This window comes from Triturus cristatus, chromosome 4_1 (assembly GCF_964204655.1).
Source record: "Triturus cristatus chromosome 4_1, aTriCri1.1, whole genome shotgun sequence".
Classification (NCBI taxonomy): domain Eukaryota; kingdom Metazoa; phylum Chordata; class Amphibia; order Caudata; family Salamandridae; genus Triturus; species Triturus cristatus.
The window spans coordinates 1,122,937,713-1,122,958,247 of NC_140585.1; the positions used below are offsets into that span (position 1 = coordinate 1,122,937,713).

Genomic DNA, 20,535 nt, shown 5'->3' on the forward strand with positions numbered 1-20,535 from the left:
GAAGGTGGGCAAGGGGACAGACTGCCCAAGATGAAATGGAGTCACCACTTTCGGAATAAAGGAGGGACAAGGCCGAAGGACAACCTTGTCCGGATGAACAGACAGAAAAGGAGGCTTTGAAGATAAAGCCTGGAGCTCACTCACCCGTCTAGCCGAGGTGATGGCTATCAGAAAAGCAGTCTTAAGAGTCAGAAGGCGAAGAGGACAATTGTGAAGAGGCTCGAAGGGAGCGCACATCAGGAATGTCAAGACCAGATTCAAGTCCCACTGAGGCATTACAAAAGGGACAGGAGGGAACGTGTGAGTAATGCCTTTTAGAAAGCGTGTAACCACAGGGGACTTGAAAAGAGAAGGCTGATCAGGAAGCCGCAAGAAGGCAGAGATGGCAGCAAGATAACCTTTCAAGGTGCCCAGGGCAGAGCCCTGCCGGGCCAAAGAAAGAAGAAAGAGGAGAACCTCAGAAAGAGGGGCGGAAAGGGGATCCACAGCCTTTGCTGTGCACCATGCCACAAATTTGTTCCACCGGCAGGCGTATAACGTCTTTGTGGAGGGACGCCTGGCTGCCAGAATGATATCACAGACTTCAGGAGGCAAGTCAAATGGCATCAACTGCCCCCGCTCAATCTCCACGCATGGAGGTGGAGGCTGGACAGGTTCGGGTGGAGGACCGTCCCCTGCTGCTGCGACAGAAGATCCTCCCGAAGGGGCAGACGTATCGGAGGATTGGTCAACATACTGAGTAGCTCGGGATACCAGTACCTTCGTGCCCAATCCGGAGCCACCAAGATGACTTGGGCCCGGTCGTGCCTGATCTTCTTCAGCACTCTGCGCAGAAGTGGTATAGGCGGAAAGGCGTACAACAGACCGCAACTCCACTCGTGACGAAAAGCGTTGCCGAGCGAGTGCCGCCTTGGAAATTCCAACGCGCAGAACTGCTGACATTGCGCGTTCTCTTCGGTGGCGAATAGATCTAACCAAGGCTCTCCCCACTGCTGAAAGAGACCTTGCGCCACTTCGGAGTTCAGACGCCATTCGTGATCCATCATGCACCGGCGGCTGAGTTCGTCTGCTCTGGCGTTCAGAGAGCCCGCCAGATGTTGAACCACTAGGGTGACGCCCTGGTGTTCCAGCCACGTCCAGAGGCGCAGAGCCTCCTGACAAAGGGTCCACGACCCCACCCCGCCCTGTTTGTTGCAATACATGGCGGTGGTGTTGTCCGTGAACACCTGCACGACACTGCCCCTGACAGAGGGAAGGAAGGCTTTCAGTGCAAGCCGGATCGCTCTCAACTCCAACAGGTTGATGTGGAGACGAGACTCCGCCGGAGACCAGAGGCCTCTGATCTCCGCCTCTCCCATATGGCCACCCCATCCCAGAAGGGACGCTTCCGTCACTACGACATGCTCCGGTTGGGGAAGGGAGAGGCTTCTGCCCATGACCCAATCGCGGTCCGTGAGCCACCACTGCAACTGCTGTGCAGTGCCCTCCGAGATCAAGACATGGTCGGACAGGTTGCCGTGATGCTGGGCCCACTGAAACTTCAGGTCCCACTGCAGAGCCCGCATGCGCCGCCTGGCGTGATGCACTAGTAGGATGCAGGAGGCCATCAGCCCCAGAAGCCGCAACACTAGCCTGACCGAAACCCAGGATAGAGGCCGAAAGATGGGAATCAGGGCCTGAATATCCCGGACCCGCTGTTCCGGTGGATAGACCCGGAACTGCGCCGAATCGAGAACTGCTCCGATGAAGAGGAGCTTCTGAGAGGGACTCAAGTGTGACTTCGGCACGTTGATGGAAAATCCCAGCAAATGCAGGAGATCCGCCGTAGTCTGGAGGTGGGAGACGACTGTCTGGGGCGACCCCGCCTTCAACAACCAGTCGTCGAGATAGGGGAAGACTGGAACCCCTGATCTGCGCAGATGAGCTGCGACCACCGCCATCACTTTCGTGAACACCCGAGGGGCACTGGTGAGGCCGAAGGGGAGCACGGTAAACTGAAAGTGCTCTTGGCCCACCGTGAACCGCAGGTAACGCCGGTGGGCCGGCAGGACGGGGATGTGGAAATATGCGTCCTGCAAGTCCAACGCTACCATCCAGTCTCCAGGGTCGAGGGCAGCCAGAACCTGAGCCAAAGTTAACATCTTGAACCTCTCCTTCCGGAGGAAGGCATTGACGTTCCGGAGGTCCAAGATAGGGCGTAGGCCCCCTTTGCCCTTCTTGGGAACCAGAAAGTAGTGGGAATAACAACCACGACCTACTTCTGGGCTCGGAACGCGCTCGACGGCCCCCTTGGCCAAGAGGGCCGAAACTTCCTCGTGGAGAAGATTCAAATGATCCCCCGAGATACTGTGGTGCTGTGGTGGCATGGCTGGAGGGGTCGTCTCGAAGGGGAGGGAGTAGCCCTTTCGGACGATTTGCAGCACCCACCTGTCCGATGTGATGGACCGCCAGTGGAGCAGGTGATGGCGAACTCTGCCGCCCACTGGCGTGGAATGGGCCTGAAAGCTCGGACTAGGAAGGCTTTGAGGCGGATGCTGCCGGGGTGGATGTGGGCTGACCGCGCCGTCCTCCAGAACCGCCTCGGCGGAAACCACGTCCGCGACCGCAAGCAGGTTGGTTCTGCAGCTGGTGGCTAGGCGCACGTGAGGAGGCACCCCTTCCTTGGCCACGAAAGGGGCGAAAAGCGGAAGTTTGCGATCGCGGGGCCGAGAGGCCCAAGGACTTGGCCGTAGCCCGGGAGTCCTTAAAGCGATTCAGCGCACTGTCCGCTTTCTCGCCAAAAAGGCGAGTACCATCAAAGGGCATGTCCATGAGAGTGCTCTGGACATCGCCCGAAAATTACGTGGACCGCAGCCAGGCGTGACGTCTAAGCGCCACTGTGGTAGAAATTGCCCTACCCAGCGAGTCCGTAGTGTCAAGCCCACATCGGATAGCGTGCCGTGCTGCATCCCTCCCATCGGCCAGAGCCTGGGTAAGTCGTGTCTGGACCTCCTCCGGACACAGGGGCAGCACGTCCTCCACCGCATCCCACAGAGAGTGGGAATAACGGTCCAAGAGACAGGCGGTGTTCAAAGACCGCAGGCCCAAACTAAGGGAAGAGAACAGCTTCTTGCCAAACTGTTCCAGTCTCTTGGAATCCCGGTCCGGCGGAGCGGTCGGGAAGGAGGATTGGGAGGTAGAGGCCTGGATAACCAGGCTCTCGGGGGTAGGGTGTTGGGACAGAAAACTGGGGTCGCCCAGAGCAGGGCGGTGGCGCCTGGCGACGTTCCTGTCCACAGGAGGAACTGTGGAGGGCTTGGACCAGGTGCCCTGCAGAACGTCAATGAGGGCCTCATGGAATTGCAGCAGAGGCTCAGTGGAGCTTGCTGCAGACTGAAGCACCTCAGTGAGGACGTTAGTCCTCACAGCCACGGCAGGTAGCTCGAGCCCAAGGGCTGTGGCTGCCTTGCGCAACACCACAGAGAAAGCTGCGCCCTCCTCCGAAGCCACAGTCGGAGGAGAGACCAATCCAGTGTCCGGAGAGGTATCCAGGCCACTGGCCTCCCCCAGTTCATCTGCCCAGTCCTGTGACATTTGAGCCTGAGCGGCCATAGGATCCTCGGATCCCTCCCAGTTGTCCCCATCATCCGATTCCTGGTATACAGGAGGAAGGTACGGAGCCGGGCGGTAGACATAAGGAGTCTCTAGCGGCGCCGAACGCGGCGTCCATCGACGCCGTAGCGGCACCGGGCCCGGAGCGGGACTGAACTGAGGCTCGACGTCGAGCGGAGTCGGCGTCGGGGGTGGTACCGGTGTCGACGCCGGCGGAGGAGGCGTGACGAGGTCGACCGGCGTCGGCGGGGACTCGGGAACGGGTCCCTCGGGCGCTTGCGGCGTCGAGGCCGGAGCCACCGGCAGGCAAGGCAGCCCTGTCGGGTCCGCGGGGCCCGAAGGCGCACCAGCGGGCGTCGACGGCGGGGCCAGGCTCCTCATGGCCGAGAGGAAGGCACTGACCTCCGCCGGCGTCGCGTCAGTCCCAGGGACCGGCGGGTATGGGGACTTGCGCGGCGCCTGCGGCTCCGCCGGAGCCGCGGGGGTGGAACCACCCTGACCCTCGGCCGAGTCGCGCGACCGGCGAGGGGAGTCCGAAGAGCGGTGTCGCCTCTTTGACTTCTTGGAATGCTTCGACTTACCCGAAGACTTGGATCCCGACGACCGATGGTGACGTCGGCTGCGGCTCCGCGACCGATCCTTGGACCTCCTCCTGGACCGGGATCGAGAGGCGCGCGGAGCCGAGTGGCGAATCTCGAGAAGCTTACGGGACCGCTCCCGTCTAGCCTTCGAGGTCAGGGCCTTGCAGTCGGAACAAGACTCCGCGTCGTGGTCGAGGCCCAAACAGTAAAGGCACCGGCGGTGATGGTCCGTAACCGACATCAGGCGGTTACAGTCAGCACAGGCTTTAAAACCAGGCATCCTACAGGCACCGGAGTCGAGACAAGATCAAAAAGGATCGAAAAAGTTAGTCAAAAAGTGACTAAAGGGGTAGCTCTCCCGGATCTGCGCTTACTGGCGCGGAAAAAAGAAGAACTGACGTCAGCGCGCGAGGGCGGCGTCTAAGTACTCCGACGACGTCATTCCGGCGCACGACGCCGACGACGGACGCGGAGCCGCAGACGACGCCTAGCGACGCGCAAGGGGTATTGCTGACGAAAAATCTTCCGGATCCAGTCTGACGCCTGGGGATATTCTAAGGTGAGGAATCTAACTAACGTGTTTCTTTCAGATAGGCAGCAACGGCTCCGAAGAGGTTGCCACCGGCTGAAGCACTTCTGTCAGGAGGTTAGACCTGATGGCCACCGTAGGGAGTTCGAGGTGGAGGGCCTCAGCTGCCCAACGTACTACCACTGCGTAACTGGCTCCCTCCTCCTTAGCCACGGTAGGAGACAGCATACAAAGGTCAGGTGAGGTGTCAAGACCACTGGCATCCCCCAAATCCTCTACCCAGTCCGGATCATAATCACACTGCTGTGTGAGAGGATCCTCAGACCCCTACCAGTCCTCCCCTTCCTCCAAAGTCTGTGAAACAGCTGAAATAAGGAGGACGGACATAGGGGAAAAAGGGCCGCGTCGGGATTGGTGCCGCACGGCGTCGATCCGGCACTGTGTCCGGGCTGAAACTGGGGACAACGTTGTCCCGAGGAGCGGGCGACATCGGACGTGGTGCCGGTGGGGTCGACGGCAGTGGAGGTGTTACAAGGTCAATCGGCGTCGACCGTGGTCCGATCCCGAGGGGTCCTGCAGCGCTGGTGACGCCGGAGCCACCGGCGATGGAAGGACAGAACCCCTGGTCGGGCCTGCGGGGCCCGTGGGCACACTGGCGGGGCCAGGCTGCCCATAGAGGGGGGCCATGGCAGCAAGAAATTCTTGCACCTGAGCAGGCGTCGCTGACGGACCCAGAAAGGGTGGGTAGGCTGGCGGCGACGTCGCAGGCTCCGCGGGAGCCGCGGGGGTAGCACCACCCGCACCCTCAGCCGCGACGGCAAGGGGAAGTCGAGGAGCGACAACGCTTCTTTGACTTCTTTTTGGAATGCTTCGACTTACCTGACCCCGAGTGCGAAGACTTAGATTCAGAGGAACGATGGTGACAGCTCTGCGACCGGTCCCTCGACCTCCCACAGGACCGGGACCTTGAGCGGCGCGGAGCCAAATGCCAGACTTCTATTAACTTTTGGGACCGCTCCCGCAAAGTTTTCGGCGCCATGGCCTGGCAGCCAGGGCACGACTTGGAGTCGTGGTTGCGCCCCAGGCAATAGAGACACAAGCGGTGTGGGTCCTTCACCGACCTCATGCGGTGACAGTCCCCATAGTTCTTAAAGCCGGGCATCCCTACGACACCAGGAGTCGATCAACTCAAAGAAATTGAGACAAAAGGCCTCAAAAAAACTCAGTCAAAAAGTGACTGTGGGTACTTGCTCTTCCCAGATCTGCGCTTGCTGGCGCGGAAAAAGATAAGAACTGACGTCAGTGCACGTGGGCGCGTCTAAGTAGCTCCAGCGACGTCATTCCGGAGTCGACGACGCCAACGATGCACGTGGAGCGGCACAATGACGCCTACCGACGCGCAGGGGGTACTGCTGAAGAAAACTTTCCGGATCCAGTCTGATGCCTGGATGTAATTCTAAGGTAAGGAATCTATCACTACGTTTTTCTTTCAGATCCCTTATTCAGGTGAGGTGTGAGGACTGGAGAGCAGACTCTCTTGTGCCTCACCAGACGACTTAGATGGGTGTGGTGAAGTTGAATACCTCTTTGATTTCTTGGATGTTTTGTGTTTGTGGGACTTATCCGATTTCCCCGAAGATTTGGAGTGAGACGATGACTGTTAGGTGAGGCTCAGCGAATGATCCCGGGACTTCTGAGTGATCAAGATCTTAAACGTCCCGGGGTTATTAGGCGGCCAGGAGCTTGAAGGATCGCTCCCTCAGAGCCTTTGCATGCATGGCACTGCAGTCCTCACAGGTATTGAAGCTGTGGTAACACTCCAAGCACCACAAACACACCAAGTGGAGTCTGCAATAGACATCTCTCTGTGGCAGGTGCCACGTGGCTTGAAACTAGCCAGTTTCTTGGGTGACATCCTCCCCTAGGAGAGAAATCTCTCAAAAAGAGTTGGCAAAGTCGGGAAAAAAGCCAGTCAAACAATGACGGAGAGTAGCTCAGACTGGATCTGTGCTATCTGGCATGGAGATAACTGAAGTCAGCGCGCCGGGATGGCACCTTTATAGGTAATGCACATGTCACTTCCAGCGCGCTCGACACCAATATGGAGCCGAACGACGCCACTAACCGTTGCTCAGGGTTACCGCTCAAAAATCATATGGATCGAGTGACACCTGAGGATATTCTAAGGTACGGAATCTGCAGCTAGAAGTCTCTGTCAGATAATATGAATTATAGAACAGAGGTAGACAAAGGTACAGCATGAAATGTGACAAGCTCTTACAATATGTGAGAGCTGTATGGAGAATAAAGCAAAACATGAGAAGTATGCATACGAAACAAGGGGTGACGAAACAAAATGACTGCTGAGGTATATATCATCCAGCAGGAAAGATCACATATGTTCAGAATGAATCAGTTTAATCCAAGAGAAAATATAAAGGTAGCTTCCTCCTCCCTTCTATCCCAGTTCCTAATGTCAATGCATATTAGTTACTGTTGGGCTCTACCAGTACCTGCCTCACATAAGCAGCAGGAGCTGCAGAACAGAAGGCGGACAAAACCTGCACAGTCCCTGCCATTTCTATGGCTGTGTCACATTGATTTGGAAAGTCAGATGGAAAAGTAGGGGTCACAGATGCATTTTTCTCCCACATCCCATGGGTCAGATTCTCACTGGGAGTGACAGTGGGAGCTATAGATGGAGGCATGGAGAAGCCTTCCTTTTTTCTCCTGACCCAAGCCCCGCTTCTGCCACTTCCCTCCACAACTTTGCATAACCTGAGAAAAGAGCGAGCAGAAGGACAAGCTACGCTATTAATCAAGGCATTCTAATGTTTATGTCAATTGTCCCCCCATAAAGGGACTTTTTCAAAGCTTAACTGATAGTACCATAAGGTGTCATCAACATAAAGGTACTCGACACTATCGACATGCTAAGATGTGGATGTAGGATATTGGCAACAATTACTAAGTATCCGTTCTAGAACCAGGATGGTTTCTTACAGAGAGAAAGGGGGAGAGAGAGACAGACAACTAGAGGAGGGGGTGCTCCAAACAAAAGTGCAGCGTATGAGGTCAAACAACCCTAGTCTAGTTTCACCCCCAAATTTAAGGGTGGGGAGGGAGAGAGACCCTTTTCTCATTATAGCTCTCTCTCACTCTAATAGTGACATGCTTCATCATAGGGCTCAACCCAACTCCTAAAGGTCAGGGTGGGCTCAACCATATTTCAGGGAGCACTTATGAAGATATTGTGTATGGGGGTGTAACGTTAAAGATAAAATTCCTCCCCCTCTCCTAAAGTATTCTTAATTAGCAGAGTGGGAAGGAAGGTTATAAAAAACTATAGTAGGGTGGGAGGATGTGATGGTCCTATGACTCTAAACTAAACACCAACATTTTTTCACGCCTGAAAAAATATATATAATACTAAGACTGTTCTGTGTGTATATGTGACACTGTGTAGCAATTCTAATTGCGAATGGCATGAATGAAGGTAATTATGCATGTATGTTCATCCCATAGTCCATATCGATTTTGAACAACTGTGGTTGTGTTTCACTGGTATAAATTATTTTTTGATCACCAGATCAGATCACAATCCTTTACTGGCGTTCTAAACACAATACGAGGCACCTCCATGGCACCTTCTTAAGGGGGACAACATCATGAAGCTTCACTGCAGCAATATGCCTCCCTCTGGCTTTAACACACATACGTTACAAAGTGTGTTTTTATATGTGTTTTTTCCCTTTTTCTCGTTTTCTTTCCCACATAATTTCTCGTAGAAAACAGTGGTAAGTATTAGACTTGTTCCCAAAGATTCTGCAGTGTGATACATGTAAATTGCATGTCCACTTTGCACTCCCGTCTTTGGGGAAAGTGAATTATTTGCATCCCACCCTGACGAAAGCCCAGGACCTTAGTCAGAAAAAGATCCCCTTTGGAATACCAAATATACTTAACCATACACGTTCGCAAACAGAATCATCCACTCAACCATACCACCAGAACTTAACACCAATACCCTCCAAATCCAAGCTTAGCAAGCGTTGATATATACCTATGAAAATGCCTAGAACATGTCAACTGAAAACCTTAACTATTTGATTACTATGTTATTGGCTTACATATGGCTAGGGGCAAGTAACATTCACCTCCACAATGTCTTTTTGTGCGCAAGCACTTACTGGATGCCAAGAATGTAATTTTCTGAAAATGCAAAATGCATTTCTAAATGTTGTGCTGTTCCATCGTCAATCTTTTTTTTTTATAAAGTATGGAATTGACTTCTTTAAATAACAATATAAATTCAACAAAACAACGTTGTCCATGTCTTGGAATCAAAAATAGTGACATACCTTTTTTGTTTTAGGGTATTTGCCCTGACATTTACTGGGCTCTGGGGCTTCGTTTTCAGACACAATTTCTGGGTCAATAGCTATTTGTTCACTTTCTGGCTCTGGTAGGAAATCAATGTTCTCAATTTCATTTTGATGCACAGAGACCTCCACATCAGGAGAGGACGGCTGGATATCCGAACAAGAGCTAATAGTTCTGTGTCGCCGTCGCTGCTGTCCAATGTGAGTTCTGCTTCTAGAAAAGCTTCTTCTCTGCTTGGTTCGATTAATTTTGGCAGGTGTAGGTTTGCTGGCCGTTTCTTCCTTTGTTGGTTCCTGATAAACATTACATGATATTTTTAATATATTACCTTTCTAATGATGCTTCATTTTAACAACACACTCCTAAGATATTAAAACTTTAAAAACTATGCTAACAGACCAAACATGATGACATCAATCCATTGTAGATGGAAGTAATTCTGTTTTCTTTATTAGTAAATGTTCATAAAGAATGCAAATTATGTATATTGCAAAAAAATGGACTGTACTGAAAGATAAAGTATATAGTCAAAATAACTATACTTTGTTAACATAAACAAGTAGCATATACTAATTATTTCTTCCATTTACCTCATAAGGTTAAAAGGCTTGCTTTCCCAATGTAATCAAATGCAAAAACGTCAGTTTAAATTCGGTTCTTTTCTTGAGATGATTTAGTCAACTTCACCATTATTGAATATTTTCAATCCAGAAGTTAAACTCGGACGGCAAATTTCTGACCTATGCATCACCACTGGCATATGTCCTGGGCTCCGCTTGTGTTCGGTAGCATTTTTATGGTCTTGCTTGATAGCGCAGATGTCGCCAGACAATTATATGAGCATCACTAGAAAGGGACCTTGGCTCTACCCACATTTTGGGAGCCAGGAGTACACGTTAAAAAAGTGTGCCCTCCACTCAGCTGCAATCATTTTGTTTATTTATCCAGATGCCTAAGGATGAACATTCAAGGTCACACACAAAATTGAATTGCTATTATAGAGTCTTAGATACCTAGGTAATTTATGCTGTTTTTCTCTGGCAGCAGCACAAATGGGAGGAGGGCTGACATTAACCTACATGGATTTTTAGGTCTGGCTTGACAGTGCAACTGTCAGCTGACCTTTTAACCAAAAACAAAAGTATTCCATAGTTCTTTGCTTCAGCACAAATACATTTTCATTCCCATGCTATTTACATGTAATGCCTCACATTACCATACAACATTCCTTTAAAGCCAGACCTATTGGCACTGCCAATACTAGTTTACAAAAGAGAGCCCATGTTTTTTCGAATGTACACACTCAAGTCAGTCTCTTACGAATGCTGTTAGTTTTTATATAGACCGAATTGACCACAGTTTAGACCACCACACATTTAAGGTAGGGGAGGTGGGAAGATGGGAAGCTTCCGAAAGAGCTCTATGGAGAACCTTGCATCCAAAACCATGTGAGCGAGGAGTTTCCCCTCTGGTGGTGGTGAGTGGGATTTCAGAATAGGTCACTGTGTCACCAAATAATTGGACCAAAGGTTGTAGCCCGTGATCACAATTGCTGTTATGGTTCTGATTTGCTCTATTATATGTTTTTCCAAAGTACTTATATGGTGCTGCATGACCACCATGCATGAGCCACTGTCCTACTTTCTCCTCTGCCCCTCCAATAGGTCCCACCAAATCTAAACACTGCATGTAAACAGATTGGGGTTAAGTACCATCACAGTAGAATTATGTAGCTATTCTCCTAATATCGACTGCATAGCGACGATTTGGCAGCCTTAGATCATACCCTGAGTCAGTAATCTTCTGTGATGTCTAAGCCTAATTAGATATTCCATATGGATACATATAAGGGTTTGGCTGTTTGTTTTACACAAGCAAAAACTTCAGTCTAAATAGTAACCCATGGTTCTTCCGACAGCCCATATAATGTACAGATTAATACAAACACTCCTAAATAAACGCTATTTATGTGGCTCTTACAAAATATTTCAGAATACTAGAAGTGACCATAAGCCTCATTTTTTCCCCTTCTATAACAATGCGTCTACAATTGTTACATTACTATTAAGGTTCCCTGTTTTCCTTCCATTTTTACAGATAAATACATAGAGAAAACATGTATATTCTTGTCAGTATTTATTTTCAAATGTAGATAAAAACGGAAAATAGGTTATTTGTTTCAGTGATTCTAAACGCTGTCACTCAGGACTGCCACATCAATAAATGTGCGGATTGACACGTAAATTGGTAAACAAAATAGTAATGAGGTTTTAACAGCAGTTGATGTGAATAAGTTTGATACTAAAAGTGCATGTTTTCATCTAGATGTATTGCTCTATCATGTGTGGTTATTCATATCATTTAAACCTGTTAGGCTTTAAAGTACGAGTGCACATTTATCAGTTAAATACATGTGGAAATATACTAGTTTCAGCTTCATTTTTTTACACAAAATCCAAAATAACTATAGGGATAAATACAGATCGAATTCTTGATAAATAAATATGAAAAAATACAGACACAAACGTAAAAAAAAAAAAAAAACATAAAACTGGGAACACCAATTACAATTTTTATGTCGCCGCTGTATATCGGGAAATAATCTGGAATGCTCGAGCACTGCCGACAGAACTACAGGCGTGGACTTTAATTTTGTTATTACAGTTGAAGGAGAGTTTGGGAAATAGGATTCCAAAGGCCAGTGGGGGAAATAAACAATTGTATGGTCTATCGTGCAGTCTCCCGGCTTTATCTATGGAAAAACTACGTTATGAGAGGCCTGAGATCGTAAAAGATTATTCCTGAACTAGTGTGACCAACATGAAATGGTATTTTGGATGAAATCCCTTCCTGAAGGACGCTGGACCCTCACCCACTGATAGTGCAGATGCCCTAAGGGTAATGGCCTGCCAGTACTGGCAAGAAACATCTTTGAAAAACACGTAGGTGCATTTAAACATGGACGAAATGTGAAAGATCAAGTGGTAAACACTAGGCCAAAAAACATGCCCAATAACAAGCATGCTATATAGGTTTTGCCACCTGTAAATGACATTACACCTGTGGCAACTGCAGTGTCTGCAAATTAACAGAAGTCACAAAAGTTATCGATTTAGGTATGCAAATTCCGTAGGAGATCCGTAAATACAACAAATGGCAATAAAGAGTATGCAATCTACGTTATCAAGTGCCTGCAGCCTTCTGTATGTAGGAAAGATACGGGGAAAATGAGAGTGCGGATAGGTGAGCGTTGTAGTAACATACATTGTCATAGAAAAAACACTAAAATTACAGCACACTTCACGGAGAAGGGCCACAATGGGAATGAACTCAGTTGGGTCATTCTTGAAACCTTACCTCACCACATTGATCATAGATCAGCCACCACACTGGTCATGGCTCAGCCACCACATTGATCATGGCTCAGCCAGTAGGATGCTGTTCTATAAAGAACAAAGAAGGGTATTCAAACTCTAAACCCACATAACAGGACTAAACGATGGCATTTCCTTGGCACAGTTATAACAGATATTGAGTCTTGTATGATTTTTGCCTCAGAACTTTTTTTTAATTTTTTTTTATAATGAATACATAAACCCCAATGAAAGCTCCTTTCCTTTCTCTCCTACGTGAACCATGGGGATGTTCTTAATGTAACTTTTTTTTTTAGATGATTTATTCAACTTCACCATTATTTGATATTTTCAATGTTATGTTGATTTGTATAGTCACTAATCACCCGAGAGGGTATCCCGGCGCTTGGGCAAGGTGTTTGATGTGTGGTCCCAAGGTACTTATACGAAGAGCCAGGTCTTTAGCTTCTTGCAAACCTCCAGTTTTGCTTTTGTTGATATGGGTAGTGTGCACGAGTGCAAATGATGCAGAACATAGGTGTCTGGAGAGTTGGTGAAAGTGTAAGCAGCTGTTCAGGTATTCTGGTCCTGTGTTGTGCAGAGCTTTCTGTAGCTTCCTGAGGTGTGGTGTGATGGCGGTGCGGCGTGGGAGGTCGAGTACGAGTCTTGCGGCTGTGTTCTGGATGGTCTGAAATCTGTGTATGAGATGCCTGGAGATTCTGGCGTACAGAGTGTTGTTGAAGTCCAGCCTACTGGTGACGAGTGCTTGTGTGACGGGCTGTCTGGTGTTCTGAGGCAACCATTTGAAAATCTTTTGCAGCATGTGTAGGATGTGGAAGCAGGAGGTGCTGACTGTGTTGGCTTGAGCTGTTAATCTGGCGGTTTAACTCGGATTGCAAATGTCTGACCTATGCAGCACCACTGACATAAGTTCTGGTCTTCACCTGTGCTGGTCAGCATTTTTTACAAAAGGGAGCCATTTTTTTCAAATGTACTCAGTCAGTTCCTTACAATTGCTGTTAGTTCTTCAATAGACTGAATTGATCACTGTTTGGACCACCACATATTTAAGGGAGGGGAGGAGGGAAGCATCTAAAAGTGCTCTATGGAGAGCCTTGCAGCCAAAACCATGAGAGCAAGAAGATTCCCCTCTTGTGGTGGTGAGTGGGAATTCTAAATTGTTGCCAATGTCACCAAATAAGCGGATCAAAGGTTGTAAACCAGGATCACATTTTCAGTTATGGTTCTGATTTGCTCTAATATGTTTTGCAAAACACTTATATGGTGCTGCGTGACCACTATATATATGTGCCACTGTCCTACTTTATCCTTTCCCCTTCCAACAGGTACCATCAAATTAAACATTGCATGTAGACAGATTGGGGTTAAGTACCATTAAAATAGAATTTTGTAGCTATTCTCCTAATGTTGACTGCATAGTGACAATTTGGCAGCATTAGACCATATGCTCAGCCAGGTATCTTCTGTGATGTTTATTCCTAATTCGGTATCCCATATGAATACATATGAGGGTTTGGCTGTTTGTTGTAGGTTACCTAATAGTCTGTATAATACAGAGATAACCTTTTGTGCGTTGTTCTTTTAAGAGAGGGTCAACTGCAGTTGCTACAGCTTTTCTATTTCTTTTGTTGCCCAGTGTACTATTGAAGTGTATCTATATTGGTCATTACAAGAGAGTTGTCACAGTCGTTGGCTTTAGAGAGTGGTATGATTTATTAAGGGTCTCAGTTGTGTGGCTTAATGTAATCTCTACATGCAAAAAGCCCAAACCTCCATCCTGGGTGGATTTGAACAGTCTTTTCTTTTTTATTAGACTTTGAGATTTTTGAAGATCCAGGTAAACGCAAACAATTTCTATTGGATTTGCGTAAGTATAGCTGTAGGGAATGGTAATGGCATTGTTAAGATGGAATGTACACTGCATCGTATACAGTCGTGTTCTTTTACCCTGAGTGCCCAACTGCGAATATCTGGTATCCTGTGATTTTGATTTTGGCCCTAGCCATATGCTAGTTTAATGTGGGCGTGAAGGACTAGGCCTATCCCTTGACATGAGGGATGTCCCGAATCTGCCTTGTGGCACCGCACAAAATGAGTCCTCATTTGTATGACAGTGGACTACTGTTCTTGCCATGGATTCAGCATTGTAGTGCTGTGATGGTACAATGTTTTGTCACTCAGTAGTCATGACCAGATATTTTTGTCCACATCACTGGAGTTGGAGCCTACTGACCCCCTTCATGTAAAGTTCTGCTTTTATGTGCTAACCCGGGTCTTAGTGCTTATATCGCAGTGCATGATATGCATATTTTCAAGTGTTGACTGTGTGGTGCATGCATTATGTGTACAAGTGAACCAGAGTAAGGGGGGACTGTGGGAAACTGCTAAAGCCGGAGGGAGAAGACCTAGAGAGAGTAGGAGGAGGAGACAGGGCTCCCTCTAGAAATTAAATTTGGTCCTTTTGCTGAACAGGGCTGCTGATCAGTCTTCCTGTGCACTGTCATTTAGTAGTTGGTGAAGGTGAGAGTTGGGAGAGCAGTTCCTGTTGTTTTGTGTGTGAAGGGTCCTTTAGCTGATGTCAGCCTTCTGTCTCTTCTCTGATCACCGTTCAGTGTGGCTGTGGATAGTTAGGTGCAGAATGTACACAACATTTTGTGTTTCAGTTATGGGCGCTTCAAAATAGTGGATCATTGCTTTGATGTGTCTGCATCTAGAAGAAGAGTGGAAAAACACATGCAAAAACCAACCCAAACTAGTTCCGAGAGTGCACAGAATATGCACATCCCCTGTCTGCTTTGACTGTATAAAAGTGGGAACACACTTGTGGTTTCGGTTCCTAGTTCTCTTTCAGAAAGGAAGGGAGTGTTCCACAGAGTATTTAGAGGACTGGTGTGTAACCAGAGCTAGGTTCTGTTTGACAATTAGCTTGCCAGCGATGGGGTGACATCACCAGGATTCTGATAGGGAAAGAAGAGCTATATCCCTGTTCTGAAGAGCCTGTAGGCTAGACTGTCTAACCAGAAAGGGGAATGGGAAGAAGTGCGTCTGACCAAGTCAAGCAGAAGCAATTGACTCTAGAATGCAGGATTTGTCTGCCCAGAGAAATTTGACAGAGAAAACAATTCTGTTGCTTCCTGGACCAGAGGGCTGTGTTGCGTAAGCGTCCTGTATCTTGGCACTGCCTTCAAGTGTGCCCGTGTGGACTGCTCTAATGTGATGAACAAGACACCTGCACCGTGACACTGTTCTGAACACTGTCTGAACAGACAGGGTCGCTGCAAGTCTTGAAGTTGTGGCTGATGCGAAGTAAGCTGCTGTGACAAATGCCTGGACCTGTGCATATGCACCGACATAAAGAAGAACCTGCGGCGGCCCTGTGGACTTTAACTGTGTATCGTCTGCCCAACTCACCACAAGTCCAAAAGCAAGTCTGCAACCAGATGGAGACCATTAATGACACAGGAGTCTGCATGCCAGAACAGACTCTGGGTTGTGGCCTACGCTGCTGTTTCTGATGACTGGATTGTCAAAACAATGGCCTAGCCCTATATTCCTCAGAATCTAGGTATTTAATTAAGTTGCATCCAATTATTCTGTTGAAAGGAGTTTTTTCAGTATATTGGCAAATTTAAAGGAGGCTTACAGAGAAGTTCCACTTGTTATAGGCATTGAAGACAAAGTACACACATATTCATAGTTGGTCACTGTGAGTTAATCATATATTATAGAAGAGATATATTTAGAAAAGCGCTCGTAGGTAGAGACAAGAACAATTTTGTGAGTGAATATTAAAATAGTAAAGCTTGTTTGGGACAAATCAATTATAAGATATTTCAGACAGCTCGTACAATTCAAGAAACTTTGTCAGTTCACAGGATATTTTATCCAAGCATCTGACAATTGGGCCCAAGTACTCGAGCACTTGTGACTGGCGTATCTATATATATTTTTAGAGTTATATATAGCGCAAACTAGACCTGAGACATCGGGTATCAGAGCGCTTTACATGAGCACCAGTTTCGTTACAGATGAACACATTAATTTTTGTTAGGCACGGGGAGATTAAGTTATTTGTCCAGAATCACAGGATGTTGAGCGTCGTTGCCGAGACTCGAACCAGGTTCCCCAGGTCCGAGGTCGACCGCTCTAGCCGGAAGGCTACATCCTCTCTCCTCCCAGACTCACATTGTTATGATATGAATAGGTAGACTAAGACTGTTAACTGAGCACAACTCCTCTAAAAGAGGGGCAGCATTGCACCTGTGACTAAAACCTGCCGCACTAGATCCAACCCAGAGTTTAGGGGAGAGAGGGAGCGGCGAGGGGTAAGGCAGGAAGGATGGAACCCTGATCCTGGGGTACAGAAGGCTCCATGCCAATAGGTTTTGTATCTGCATATTGTGGTTTGTACTAATATGTTTTCTTTTTATGAAAGACAAGCACTGGGCTGGACAATGTTTGGCGAGTTGTCTGCTTGAAGCAACCCGCCCTACAACACCTCTAAGAGAAGACTATAACTGCTCGCTATTGCTACCACTGAGTGATGTGCGGAAAGGGGTCTATATGGGCCAGTCTGCACAGTCATAGTAGGATGGACTAGTGCCCATTGCAGTGGAAACCGCAGGGTAAAGAAGAACAAGTTACTTACCTCCGGTAATGCCTTATCTCGTAGAGAATCTATCTAGCTGTAGATTCCTTACGTTAGAATATTTCCCAGGCGTCAAACTGGATCAGGAAAATCTTGAGCAGTACCTCTGTGCACCAGTAGGTGGCGCTAATTGGCTCTGCATTAGCTATGCCGGATGTGAAGTGTGCAGTGCCTATATAGGAGCCCCCCCAGTGTATCAGTTTGTTTACGTGACTATTTCAGTACCAGAAGCATGGAGCCACGTCAGAAGGCTGATTGACCAGTGTGCAGAAACTAAGGGCCTAAAAGACCCTTTGAGGCAGGAAGACTGGTTCACAGAAAAGGGAAGGCTCGGAGTCTTCGGTGATTGTGTACAATGATGCCCATGTTGCACACAGCCTGACAGATGTCCAGGACGGGGACAACGCAAGCTAACACAGTGGTAGAAGCTTTGACGATGGTGGAATGAGCCCGCACGCATGCACTCAGGGAGTTACTTACTGCAGACTATAATCCATCTGGAGATGGTCCATTTCTGCACTGTTTTCCCCTTCTTCGCTCCAGTGAGCCCAACAAAGAGTTGATCGTCCACCAAGTGTTCTTTGGTGCGATCGATGTAGAACAACCATGCTTTTTGGGCCCAAACATTGAAGACTGAGTGAGGCGGAGCAAAGAAGGTCAGCAGCGCAATGCTTTGGCAGACGGCATGGCTGCGGAGAACCAGTTTGTCTGGGAAGAAGTTGGCGTATGGAGGGTGAACAGAAAGCGGCTGCAGTTCGCTGACCCTCCTGGCCGATATGATGGCCACCAAGAAGATTGTTGATCACCAGGAGTTTTAGGGGGCACTATTCATGGTTTCAAAGGGTTAACACATTAAGAAAGTTGAACACTTTTACGGTCCCACTGGGACATAACAAAAGGTTTCGGGGGAAATATAAGTTTAAGGCCCTTCAGTAAATGTGTCACAACAGGTGACTTGAACAGGGAGGGGATGTAAGGCAATCACACAAACGCAGAGATAGCTGAAAAATACCCCTTAATTATGACCGGAGCAAGGCCTTGCCAGGCTAAAGACAAAACAAACAGCAGCACTTTGGAATATGTTGCAGAAAGAGGGTCAATATGTTTGTCAGTGCACCAAGCCACAAACTTGTCCCAATAGCAAGAGTATATGATTTTGTGGAGGGATGCCTGGCTGCCAAGATAACCTCACAGAACTCTGGGAAAAGATCAAAGACTCTCAGCTGCCACTGCTCAATCTCCAAGCATGAAGGTAGAGAGTGCGCATGTTCGAGTGCAGAACCCTGCCCTGTTGCTGCGACCAAAGATCCTCACGAAGAGGCAGCTTGATTGGATGACCAATGCTCATGCTCAAGAGTTTGCGATACCACACTCTCCTTGCCCAATCAGGACCCATAGGGATGCCTTTGGTCTGGTCTGTCCTGTTCTTCTTCAGAACTTGTCGTAGAAATGGTATTAGTGGGAAGGTATACTAGAGTTCTGAGCCTCACTCAAGATGAAATGCATCTTTGAGTGAGATCTGCCTTGGAAATTCAAATGCAAAAAAGTGCACACTGTCGGCGGGGGTAAAAATATCTAACGAAGGTGCTCCCCAGTCGCAGAAGAGACCTTGCACCACCTCCAGATGTAGACACCATTTATGATCCGAGAGGTATCGATGGCTAAGTTTGTCAGCCATGGCATTCAAAGACCCCGCCATGAGTTGCACAACCAGGAAAATGTCCCGATGTTCCACCCATGTCCAGAGTAGCAGAGCCTCCTGGCATATGGTCCTCGATCCCATCCTGCCCTGTTAGTTGCAGTACCACATGGCAGTGGTGTTTTCCTTGAACACCAGAACTAGCCTTCCCTGGATGTAAGGGAGGAAGGCATTTAATGCCAAGTGAAGTCCAACTAGCTGATGTGGAGCTAAGACTGCAACAGAGACTAGAGTCCTCTGATCTCCACCTTTCCCAGATGGCCTACCCAACCCAGGATTTATGCATCTGTCACCACTGTGAGACCTTGGTGGGGAAGAGAGGCATCCGCTGCTGACCCAATCATGATACGTTTAGCCACCAATGCAGGTCTTTCACAGTTCCTTCTGAAATCTGGACCAGGTCGGAGAGATTCCCCTGATGCTGCGCCCACTGGGACTACAGGTCCCACAGCAGAGCCTGCATATGCCATTGGGCAGGTTATACCAGCAGGATGCAGGAGGCCAGAAGATCCAGAAGCCTCAGAGTCAGTCTCACTAGAATCGAGGACTGAGGCTGACAAATACGAGTCATAGCCTGAATATCCTGGACTCGTCACTCTGGAGAATAGGTGCAGGATGTTTCAGATGAAAGGGAGCGTCTGAGTGGGAGTCAGGTGTGAACAATCCAGAATCTTAGCTCACTCCCTTATTCAGCATTTGACTATTCCATAGCTCTTTATGCTCTACAAATAATACACATTCATACATAAATAGTTTCTCACGGCTGCTCTAGAAATAGACTATTTCTCCTAGGCTTCTCAGAAACGATCCATAAGGGCCTAACTAAAGGCAAGATGGTATCTGTGGGTTGTCTACTGGTCCCCCCCCCCATTTGGGCGGGAGAAGGGGCGGGAAAAACAAGTCAGGAAAGGAGGTGTGCCCACCTCTGCTAACTCCACCCCTCAGGTGGGGGAGGCGAGGTGAAGCACAACCTCGAGCCCCCGCCATCTTGAGGATGGAGGGGACCCAGCAAACCAGGGACAGGCTCCTGCCCCCCTCCCACAGGAGAGTGGCAGAATAGGGGGTGTACCCACCCCTGGGAAGGGACCCATTGGTCCCTGCCCTTTACCTACCTGTAACACCACTAAATTTAGTATTTAGGGGGCACCCTGAACCCTGCTTCCTCAGATTAGAAACCACAAGAAAAGAAGATAAGAAGAAGGACCAAAGAGCCGTGCAGAGCTAACAAGAGGACGACGCCCACTGACTTTGCCCCAGCCCTACAGGCCTGTCTCCCTTCGAACCTGCTTCTGTGAAATCCCGGGGTGTCCTGCAGCCAGCAACCTCACAAACCCTGGAGGACCTGCCTACCTTCACTTCAAGGACTCTATCTCCCGAGAATACCAGACGTGTTTAAACTGCAGCTTCTGGTGCCAGCCAGAGACCGCGAATCCAGCACACTCTGCACCGACCGACCCCGGGCCAGAGCTCGAGTGAACCAACACCACAAGGGGGTCCACCCAGGCGATCCTGACCCGAGATCCAGCGACCCCTGACCTGCCTCAAGCCTCCCGACGACGCCTGTAGCCTCAACCCAGAGGACCCCCCCTACCGCGACCAGAGCGGGTAAGAAAATCCGACGTCCCAAGGCACTCCTGCACCCGATGCCCCACGGCCTTGTGTGCCCAAACCGACGGTGCCTAACCAACCCACGACATCCCAACTTACCCCTCGAAGTGGTGGTCGCACCC

At 48.8% G+C, this 20,535-nt stretch overlaps 1 protein-coding gene across 4 annotated transcripts in view; it reads right to left on the bottom strand.

Annotated features, from left to right (window-relative positions):
- Nucleotides 1-20,535, bottom strand: part of KMT2E (lysine methyltransferase 2E (inactive)) — a 2,077,373-nt gene that overhangs the window by 656,728 nt on the left and 1,400,110 nt on the right. For all 4 annotated transcript variants that reach the window (XM_085654164.1, XM_085654162.1, XM_085654163.1 and 1 more), the window contains one exon: nucleotides 9,063-9,377. In XM_085654164.1, coding sequence (XP_085510290.1) covers nucleotides 9,063-9,377 — 315 coding nt within the window. The remainder of the gene's footprint in view (nucleotides 1-9,062; nucleotides 9,378-20,535) is intronic.